General features: G+C 30.8%; 1 protein-coding gene across 1 annotated transcript in view; it reads left to right on the forward strand.

The window, feature by feature from the left end:
- The first annotated feature begins 11,208 nt into the window (after nucleotides 1-11,208).
- LOC142321124 (RYamide receptor-like) overlaps nucleotides 11,209-12,240 on the forward strand; it is a 160,496-nt gene continuing 159,464 nt past the window's right edge. The window contains exon 1 of the mRNA XM_075359115.1: nucleotides 11,209-11,565. Within this exon, the coding sequence (XP_075215230.1) occupies nucleotides 11,209-11,565 (357 nt within the window). The remainder of the gene's footprint in view (nucleotides 11,566-12,240) is intronic.

The raw sequence follows: 12,240 nt of genomic DNA on the forward strand, positions 1-12,240 counted from the left end.
TCACATTAAACTGATGCAACCGAAGATATTTTAATGAATCTAATTAACATAACTATATAATCCTTAGATTATTATTATTATTATTCGTATTGTAAAAAAAAGTAATCAAACCGGAATAAATAATTAATTAATGAATTATTAAACGACCTGAATTTAATAAGTTAAAAATATAGTAGCCGTAACATCAATAAATTATTTCTAATTAAAATATTACTGAGAGCTGTAGCAGAATGTTACCGTAAGATTGCAGCAATATAGAGGATGAAAAGGAAAATTTTAGTAGTAAAGGGATTGAAAATGAGGATTACCTTAAGTTAAAGGATTTAAGAGAATCAGAAGAGGGGCTGAATAGCGCTGTTAGAAAGTTATGACGTGAATAAATGGATGCATAAAAATAGGATATTACAAAATTTAACTAGTGGGGAAATGAATCAAATTAATGAGGAAGTTGAAAAAGAATGTTCGAGAAACAGAAATAGAAACTAAAATATGAGGAAAAAAGACTTCTGAAGAAGGTTTTTACCTATTTAAAAAAAAAAAAGATTAGATTTCTTTTTAAATAGGTAAGTTCCTATTTTTTCATTAAAGCAGATAATTTTTTACCTATTTTTTTTTTATTTAGGAAAAGTTTTACCTTATGTGAAACGGGTAGAATGAAACGCATTACATAATAAAACTTGTAAAAAATAGAAGATAAGTGATGTACTTAGGCGGTAAAACAAAGATTAAATTTTTTGACAAAAAATAAAGGTAAATTTAACTAAACAAGCACGGCTAATATATCATATAATTTTATTTATTTAAGATTAACATCCGACCGGTTGCAAAAATTATTTAAATGATTAAAGATTTCTGTTTTAGGAAAGTTCTTCAGAAAATAAAATAACTGTAAACATAACCTTTTTTTAAGCTATTATTTGGCAAAATTATAAATAAATAAAGCTTTTATTCCAATCGTTATATAATATATTATTTAGATCGCATTTGAAAGTAGTAGAGAGGCTATTTCATCGACAATTAAAAGAAACCGCCCCACCGTTTGTCTGGTTGATTAAGGAAAACCGTGATCGTAGAAGCATCACAAAATAAAAAATTAATTACAAAATAAAAAAATGATGCCGTTAAATATTATAATATTTAAAAAATAAACTCAGAAACTATGTTAGATAAACACGAAAATAGTAAATATTAAAAAATAAATAAAAAATAATTCATAATATATTAGTGAGAATTATTTGAGAACACATAAAACACGTTGAATGGGAGGCAGAAAATTCATTGTTATAAAAAGTTTTTTTAACTAGTATATTAATAAATCATCGATCGAGTAACATTGCTTTAGTAAAAAAAAATTTAATTGAATTTTAAATAAATTTGTGGGAAGTTTTTTTCAACCTGTTAAATAGTTTATTACAAGTCGCAACGGTAGCATAATAAGCTCCTTTCTCGTAACCCAAAGTATCGTATTGAATTATATGAAAATAGTTCTGTTGTCCACTTTATAAACGTGGTTAATGTTACAGTTATAACATTACTCGCCTTTATTCTACCTTATTTATTCTTTTTAGCAAAGATTGGACATTCATAAATATAAATATAAAAATAAATGGATAAGAATTTATTTGCTTGTTCATTTATTTTTTTCTTTATTATTGGCATAAATATTATTTTATGATATTATTACTAAAAAAAAATCTGTTTCAGCTGAATTGAAGTCAACTTGAAAAAAATCAATAAAATGAAAATTAAGAACAAAGAGAAAAGAAAGAACATTACCAGTTACTTTATTAATATATTAATAAAATACAAATATTTGCAATAATAGATAAAAAAACCTATGAAGAAAGCAATTAAAAAAAAAAATTTTTAATATTTAAATCCAATCGGTTTATTTATGACTCAAGAAGAGTTTTGAGTCGGTTTTTCTTACTCAAGAAGATTCAGTTAGTTATATGAGTATTTAGAAAAACTAAATATATTTAGTTTTATATGAGTATAAAACTATATTTATACGAGTATTCCTGTCATAAAAATAATGAACAAAGATGACATAAAAGGTAAGCTTTGTTTTAGAGGGACGGATAGCGAGGGAGATTCCTTTCAAATTTCTGCTCTGAAGATATTCTTCTTTTTCCAGTTTAGCCTCCGGTAACAACCGTTTAGATAATTCTTCAGAGGATGAATGAGGATGATATGTATGAGTGTAAATGAAGTGTAGTCTTGTACAGTCTCAGTTCGACCATTCCTGAGATGTGTGGTTAACTGAAACCCAACCACCAAAGAACACCGGTATCCACGATCTAGTATTCAAATCCGTGTAAAAATAACTGGCTTTACTAGAACTTGAACGCTGTAACTCTCGACTTCCAAATCAGCTGATTTGGGAAGACGCGTTAACCACTAGACCAACCCGGTGGGTTTCTGCTATGAAGATCAAATAATTTGTACTGAACTCTACGGATAGAAATTACTCAGGGAAATTTAGTGGTTTTATATGCAATCTCAAAAGAAAAATTTTAAAAAATTCTCAGAACTCTATCTTCAGTAAGTAGTTTCCGAGAAAATTGTAAAACGCAAAATAAATGAGTCAAAAAGCACGCTTTTTGAAATTTGGCGTAAATCGGCTCTGTTACAGTGCACATAACAAAGTACAACTGCGAGATAAGATTTGTAGAGAATTTAATTCTCAGAAACTTTTGTGGAATCAAGACAATAAAAACCTAATTAAAATTTAAAAAAAAAATCCATTTTTATGACAAATAATTTTCCATTTCTTTTAAAAGTTATGCTTCTAAAAATTGTTAATCAAACAAGAAATGATTTTTCAACACGACGAAGCTCCTCACTTATTTTTTGGTTAAGAAGTTAGGAATTATTTAAATACAAAATTTACACACAACTGGATCGGACGAGGTGGACCAATTAATTGATCTCCTAGGTCACCTGATCTGGCACCAATGCACTAGCATCGATTGAAATCGTGAGTGTACAAAAAATAACTACAAAAAACAAATAGTGACAATAATTTTCAACGCAATTGAACATATACGAAACAATTCTTACACATTAAAAAATGTTATCCAAAAAATTTGGTCACGATACCAAAGCTTATCCACTTCATACAAAAGATTTTCTTTATGCCGTTATAATTTCAATGGATCTGGATTATATTCTCGTTCAATAGAAAAAGGTTTCGGAAAGGATAGGACATCGACAAACCCCGGGACAAAAAACATTAGCCACAAGCCACCCAGAGCGCTCTGAAATTCTACTTGCGATTTTAAAACTTAACTCGTTTTAACTTAGCAGATATAACGAGTTTCTACTTGGAAATTAGGCAAGATAGTTTTGAAAGTACATACTCGCACTTTCAGAAAATTTAATTTTTTTAACCGGATCAAGTAGAATTTTTATTGCACCATTAAAAAAAATATTTATTTCAATTTTAGAAAACTCCGTCACCATCTAATGATTTTTGTTTTTAAAGGGATAATTTTTAATGCCATTTGATCATATTTATTGATAAGCTACAGAACACTTATCATTGGGATTTTTATTTTTAAGCTTTACCTTCCTTCGAAAATTTGTCAAAAATTTAACACATCCAATTCAAATAGATATAAATATATGTATGGGAATTATACTGTGTGAGTGTGTGTATAAAATGATCATTGTGTAATTACAGTGTTCGTAAAGTATAAGAACCTTTAAATAATTTACAACAGAAAAACATAAAAAAAGAAAGTTAGCAAATATAAAAAAAAATGATCCTGTCTCAAAAGATCTATTTTTCGCTTGAGACCACCGCACTCCAAGCACCTAAGGAGAGGCAAGAATGCACAGTTAAATGGAAAGGGTATGGAGTTCACATGTCATTTTAAACGGCGTTGAAAAACAAGATTGGCGTAAAAACCTTCGAGCTATGATAACCTTTATAAAAATGGTGATAATATTTTTCGCAGGTAGTTTGGAAACTGATCCACAGTACACCTGACGTAGTAATCTCATACTGAAAAATAATCGTTTTTGGATAAGATTATTTGCTTAAATTTTTTTTAAAGTATCAATGGTGAGCTTTTATTTAACCAATATTGCAGAAAACATTTGAAACTGAAAAACCCGTAAATGGCGGCTATTTTGATAAAGGTTTACGTACCTTGGTGTTTTTTAGCACCAAAAATACTTTTTCAATGGCCTTTAAAATGATGCGTCACAACTCTACTCTTTAAATTTAAAATGTTTTGAAATTATTAGTTACCCGCAATGAAGACTTGGTTTTGTGGAGATTTCATGCGTAAACATAGATAGATTAGAAGTAGAAGAAGCATTTGCAAAATTTCATTTTTCTATAATTGCCGATGAAGAATTATTTAAAAGTTCCCTACTTTACTAATACTGTATATTTATTTCGGAAGTTTAAAACATTACTGAAACTTTTAAGCTTAGATACCAAGAGGTTTAAATAAACACATACATCCACGCTAATAAAATTGAACGATTAAAATTTCAGTACTTTATCAATCAACGACAAAACTTAGTTACCCAACGCATCCAGACTACTTGAACGAGGGAACTGTTTCATGCTCATCTTTTTAATTAACAGCAGTTATAAACAAAATGTTTAGTAAGAATTTCCCTGAACAGGTACGAGCTGGCATCCATCGGCTTGATGTACGAGCTTTCATTCCGCAGCTGATGAGATTTTTTAAGTGTCAACGATTCGGACACACAGCAGCAAGATGTGAAGCGCAGGAAATATATATATATATGGAGAGAAAACACATGAGGGGACCCATGTAAAGACCCTCCGACCTGCGTTAACTGTAAAAGGCATCACAATTGTCGTTCAAGAAACTGCCCTACATATAAATTAGAAACAGCGATTCAGGAAGTTAAAACGCTTCAGAAGGTCAGTTATCCTAAAGCGAAGAAAATTGTTAATCAACGTACACCACGACCATCGACTTCTTACGCAGAAGCAGCGGCTGCCCCTTCCACATCTAAAATTAATGTGGAGCAGTTGCTTAACACGATGGCTCCAAGTCTAGCGACGATGATTGAAAGAATCATTGATTCAAAGATTGAGTCGACTCACCAGAGAAAACAAAGTAAAGATGAGAAAGCTCATCCCCGGACTGACGCCGTTGACATGAGAGACCCACCAGCACAGTTTAAATCACCAGCTAAACCTGCGATTACTAAGCCACCAACTGAAGTAAGAATAAAAAATCTTGACTAATCTAGCAAAGAGAAACGGATCACTCCGTCGTCTATTCACAAGCTTAAAGAAATTGTGACAAGAAAATCTGAATCTACGGAAATGAAGGTACAAGTTTTTATTGAGAAACCACCAGACGTCGAGAATATAAAACCTGTGCCAATAGAGCCTCCAAAAGCGCAAAGATCAGCTTCGGTGAGAGCATCTATTTCAGATGGACCCAGTACTGCAGTAGAGATAGAGTCCGGCTCATCCGCCGCGGAGACATCATCGCTTATTAGTTTAGATTCCCTAGCAAAGATGCTAACAGCACCGACGAAACTTTCATCAACTGACGTCAGCCGCAGAATGTCACTGGCATCCGAAATAGAGGAAGACGATGCCATGTCTGAGGCCTCAGATACGCTGTCATCAGAGGTTGAGGCCGTCAGAAGAATGGAGAAACGGGGCAAGAAAGGAAAGCCTAGAAAGTAATATTCTGGATTCGAAGTTAGAAGAACGTAAATTTTTGATTCAAAGAAATGAACCTTTTTTTATTTATTTTGTTTTTTTGAAATGAGATGGGGCTAATGACCATAGTAGTCGATGCCACTAAAAACCTCAAAAAAAAAGAAAAAGAATTTCCCGAACGAACGTTTTATTATATAAATGCTCTCAATTATTTATTTTTTCCTAATAAAATTATTAAGTAGACTAGTTAGTATAATTTATTTATCTTGTGTTTTGGCGGTTTTATGGCATATTTTGCTATTTTCAATTAATAAGAAGTTTTTTCACTCATTTTGAGGTCTTACAGTTGATTTACAAAATTGATATTTATATATTTTAGTAAACCTTACATTTGTGCGTTTGAACCAATCTGATAGCTTGCACCGTTACTGCGTTATGATCATTACAAATTTTTATTTTCGCTGAAATTTTGAAATGAATGCGACGACCGATCGCGACCATTCGTATTTTTTAATCCTCTAACGATACTTAATCCGAATCCGAAACCAAGATCACAAAATCAGAGACAAAAAGTGTTTACATATATATATATACATATACATGTAGAACACAATATATATATATATATATATATATATATATATATATATATATATATTGTGTTTGTGTTCTACAACGAACTGTTCGACTGTTGAAAATAATTTCAAATTTACGTTCTTCAAGTATGTCCATTATTTTATATCGGTTACAGATTGTTATCGTTAAATTCATGTTTGCTCTTGACGATAATAAATTTACAGCAAACCACCCACCAGAACTCGGAATGCGCTTCTTTTATATGTAAAAAAATCATTTATTTGAACTGGTACTCAGGAGAGTGATAAACAAGGGTTATATGAACATTAAACTTATATCCGCATCAGTTATTTTTTTTATAGCTGTCTAAATTTCTCTTCCGAAAATCTGAAAACACGGGATTTTTTTTAATTTCAAGTCAATAAAAAGAGAACTGAAAATAATATGAAAGCTTTGTTTTATATACTTTAAGCAAATATTGATGATTAATAACGGTGTAATTAAATTTGTTCCACAATATTTTGTTTTAACGACTCGATAACAGAGCAAAGTCACTCGCCAGGTTAGACAGCGCTTAGTACATATCAGTCCTGGGTTTGATTTCCTGCTCGGACCAAATTTGTAATTTCTTCATATAATTTTAGTTCTTCTAACATTGGAGTTCACTATTTGTCTTAAACATAAAACTACGCTTAACGATTTTACTAGAAGGGTTATTATTTTTTTACTTAGTCTGTGCTTTTTAAAAATTAAAAAAGAAGGAAAAGAATAACCATTGTATTAATAATTCACAATCGGCAAAAACGAAGTCGTTTTATTTTTCAATTATATCTTAGCTTTCAAAGGGATTCTTTTTTTAGGTACGTCCTTCATTTTTAAGCATCATAAATAACCCAGTTATTTACGCTTACTGAAGAGAGAATTTAATCTTTTCAGAATTCCTCTGTTCTCGCCAAAAAAAATACGGCTGTTATTTTCTACATTAAATTTCAATCCAGAGTAATTTAATTAAATAAATGAGGATGAAAATGAACAATTAATAAGCTTTACTTCATGTGAAAATATGAAGCTATATTCAACTTTATACATCGCTTCTTAGATTAACATTTGTTCTGAGGTTTGAAACATGCAACCGTTTTAATACGCGCGCGCGCACACACATAGAGAGAGAGAGTGAGAGAAATATTGTTGTAATAAAGTACGGAACCCTTAAATAATTATTCATCTGTAAAACAGAAAAATAAAATTTAGCAAATACCCGTATCTAGAAAAGATTTCTTTTTAATATAACACCGCCACATCTCAAGCACCCTGTGGAGCCCAAGGAGAGACAATTCAAAAACTTTAAATAAAAAGGGTAGGATTGTGATAAATCAATTTAAAGAACGTTGATAAACAAAAAATGATATAAAAAAACTTCGGGTTATGACAAACATAACCAAAATGAAGGCCATTTAATGTTTACCACAGCCAGATTCAAAAATAGTTTACATTACTTCTTAATTAACTGTTCAACAGTTAAAACATAGAAAAATGTAATTTACTAAATGCCCCAATCACAAAACGATCTATTTATCGGTATGAGACTACAACATTGGGGGTATTTAAATACGTTAAATAAAAATCCATTCGATTTGTAAACCCTTAATTTGCAATTATTTTAATACAAAACTTACATCATCAAATCGTTTTGCTGGTGAAACCTAAGTAAAGCTTTCCACATATCCCGATTCGTTAGAAGAAATTTTTGGAAACGACATATTTACTAAAATACTATCAGACGGGATAGTGTGCAATGAAACAAGAAACTATTGTGGTAAATAATTCATAGAATTACATAGTACCATACAATTTGTTTGTTTTTGTTGGGGTAATCTCAAGAAATACTGAAACGTTTCTGAAAAATAATTTTATTATATAAATTACCTATTACCGCGTGACATAGGCTATATATTAATTACGTCACCTAACTATTCTTGATCCCTTTATTATAATAAGAAATTAAATTCGCATTTTTGAGCAGTTTTTTTTTCTACTTTCATCGACAAACAAAGAAAATCTTAAAGAAGATAAATCTATCTGCTGTATATAAAAATGGATGTATGTATGCGTGTATGTTCCAGCACAACTCTGGAACGCCTGGAGCAATTTCAACCAAATTTTTTACAAATTGACTTATTATCAGAAAAAAAAATACTGTTGGAATAAGACACCCTAGCATCCCTATGGGTGGTGGTGAGAAGGGGTGACATGTAAAAAACAGTCGAAAACGACCGATATTAGGGTAATCCATAGTTTTCGAGTCGCTAGACTTATTGCTGACAGTCCCGATGAGATTTACGGAACGAGATTTGCGGAAAGCAAGGACAGCGGGAGATTTATGTACCTCTCTACTACTAATTGCAGAGCCTTCAGAAAAGTCCCTTGCTGCTATCATTGTTTTTATCAGGCGGTTAATTGTTTATTTGGCGTTTATATTTTAATTTGTTTATTTATTTATGGGCGGAGTTGTGTATTGCGTTTCGATCCGTTTCGATATTAAATTAATATTATAGTGTATCTGTAACAGATTTTACTTTAAAATTTGTATATCCTTATGCTTTTAAAACCTGTAAATAAAATTACTTTGATTTTACACTATTGATAAATTCGGTTACTTTTCCTATTTACTTTTTCTGTTTAGCCTCCGGAATCACAGTAAGATATTACTTTAGGGAATGAATGAGGATGATATGTATGAATGTGAAATATATGAAATGAATGAAGTGAAAAGTAACGTAACCGGTTACTAAGACAAACTCAGTCAGTATAGTTGGCAAAATTCCTTCATCACGGCGATGTAACTGATGACGTTACCTTCTTCTTTTCTTTTTTCCTGTTTAGCCTCCGGTAAATACCGTTTAGATAATTCTTCAGAGGATGATGTGTATGAGTGTAAATGAAGTGTAGTCTTGTACAGTCTCAGTTCGACCATTCCTGAGATCTTTGATTAATTGAAACCCAACCACCAAGGAACACCGGTGCCCACTAGACTTCAAATCCGTATAAAAGTAACTGCCTTTATTAGGATTTGAACCTTAGAACTCTCGACTTCAATTGAAAATCAACTCTCGAAATCAATTGATTTTCTTTTCCTACCTAATAGAAGATAAACAAACGGGCAACGCCGGGTAATAAGCTAGTTATAAATATGAAAAAAATTATAAGAGAAAAATAGATGTGATTAAAGTTCATATTAATTATTTTAAATAGTTTCGTATTCCGGTTAGATGGGGGCGGATATTGCTATTATTATTTTCTTTTTTTTAAGAACAAGTGACTACGTGTTTAGTAAAGATTTCTCATTAAACGATTCGTTGTGATGGGATTACAAAAAATTAATAACGAATTGTATTAAAATGCACGCACAGTAAATTAAAAAGTGAAATGTGTTTATGATTTTAAAAAAAACAATTAATTATAATTATCCTTAAAAAAGTAAATAAAACAAGCCAGTAAGAATGATATAGAATCGATGAGTCACAAACCTTTCGCCAAGTTTGATATAATTTAGATTAAAAAGAGACAACTACCGTGCCTTTCCGTTCATTATTATTTTAATCTACTCTCTACTATAAAGCTATAACTATGATTAATTATCAATATATATAATTAATCGTTCCAAAACAAAAGATTTAATTAATTCATTAAATCAATTAAAATTAGTCATATCATTAATTATTATGAATAAATACTACGGTAATTATTTTACAAAGAAAGAGCAAATTTAATTTAAAGAAATGGAATCCTCGCCTAAATTTCATCAAGTTTATTAACACAGAAACTAACCTATTTAATTAAAAATATAATGATCAAATAATATTTAAAAGGCTTTTTTTTGCTTCATGAATTAATTCAGCAAAAAAAAAAGATAAAGATTTCTTACTGTCCATCCCCTTAAATCATCGATGATTTTCTCTCGTGTTGGTTTTACCTAGACACTTATCAGTACTACGCTAGGAAATGGGGATTTATTAACGTCTGTGTCCTCGGCACGTAGCCGGTTCCAGGGAATCGGCTGTGACCGTTTGCTTTTTAGAGGATTCTCTTTTTACTTCCTTGTACGAAGTAAAGAAAGTATTGTGATCGCGAAAAATTTAGGTTTTCAGAATTCAACAGATATATCCATTTTGATCATCCCTGAATCCATTTTGACTAGTTTCGCCGTGACGTATGTACTTATGTATCTTGTATAACTCAAAAACGATTAGCCGTAGGATGTCGAAATATTGGATTTAAGCCTTTTGTTACATCTAGTTGTGCACCTCCCCTTTTGATTGCAATCGACTGGGCCAAAAAACCCAAAATCCCAAAAATTTGGATTTTGGACTTTTTTTAACTGCAGTAATAAGCCCTCATTGAGGATTTTTCAACAACATATCATAAGTTGTACTTATTTTCATTGGTTCCAGATTTATAGCCAAATTAAATCTTAATTAATGAAATATTTGGTCTTACAAGGGGAAGGCACATCGGTTCAAATCCGACTTCAACTCCTTTAACTTTTTTTTTAATTTAGATATATTGATTTATTAAAAATTTTATTAACCTCTGATGTAAAAAAATTACAATAAATAATAATTCAATAATAATTTAAAAAAAAAAAATAATAATAATAAATTGAAAAAATCAGACGTTATAATGAAATAAAATTTTATGTACTTTTCACTTTACAAAAAATGTATATATGCAATTTAATAGGCGCACAAGGAAGTCATATAGCGTTCACATCAGATTTTTTTATCCTCAGGATAAAAATATGATTTGTAAGCTCAACCTGATGTTAATCATACGTCACTTTAAAGAATGAACACGATTCTCAGATCGAGTCGTCTAAGCGAAGTTTTAACACCAAAAATATATTATAATTAGTAAAATATATTTATATCGATTATACTAATTTTAAGTCTTGTTCAAATTACAGGATGCAGAACAACAGCAGCAGCCTGTACGAATGGTTCCCAGAGGACCTTCAGAACTGCGAAGGCGGACCGGGTGGGGTCCTGTCATCCGTATACTTTCAGTCGGCCGTCTACCTCATGTACTGCGGCGTTTTTCTGGTGGCTCTTCTTGGAAACGGCCTCGTTTGTTACGTTGTCCATTCATCACCGCGAATGCGTACCGTCACCAATTTATTCATAGTCAATCTAGCTGTAGGTGATATACTTATGACGCTGGTCTGTGTACCGTTTACATTCGTACCGACTTTATTACTGCAGTATTGGCCATTTGGAGCGCCATTATGTCATACTGTTAGTTTTACACAAGCTATATCGGTCATGGTAAGTATTTTAATTCCTTCAATCACTAGATTAACTTAAAATAATGAAAATCTTTAATTCATTTGTAATTTTATCGATCATTTAAAGTATTTATTTTTGTTAAATTTATTTAGGGTAAATGATCTTTTTTTCTATAAGTCGATCGTATATTAAATGTATTTTTTCCCAAAATAGTTAAACATATAATGTTTTTTCGGATTACTTTTTTTATCGCCCGTATTCACACGTCTTTACGATATGCGTACGCAGTTAGGCAGTATGTTGAGCTGAAAGTCATGGAAACAGAAACAGTAAACCATCGAAAGCAAACAAGCTCGAGTTTTTGTTTTCAATTCGTTTTACGTGCATTTCATTAAAAATACGCGCACAAAAAACTCAATACGTGTGTAATAAAAATACAATTTTTAAATAAGTTTAAAAACAGTACATTTGTAAATTAAAAGTAGCAATGTTAAATATTAATTTATTATATTTTTTACTTTAAAACTTTAAAAGGTATGATAAAATCTTATAACTTTAGGTTAATATTTCAATTAGAAATGAATCATGAACAGAACATTATCCGTGTTTCAAGGACGATAAAATCAGTGGATCAGGACAGGAATTAAACATCAAATTACATTTCTTACTTTTCATGAAGACATTTTGGAAAACGACACAATTAAACTTCTCTGG

Source organism: Lycorma delicatula, chromosome 3 (genome assembly GCF_047948215.1).
Source record: "Lycorma delicatula isolate Av1 chromosome 3, ASM4794821v1, whole genome shotgun sequence".
NCBI classification, from domain to species: domain Eukaryota; kingdom Metazoa; phylum Arthropoda; class Insecta; order Hemiptera; family Fulgoridae; genus Lycorma; species Lycorma delicatula.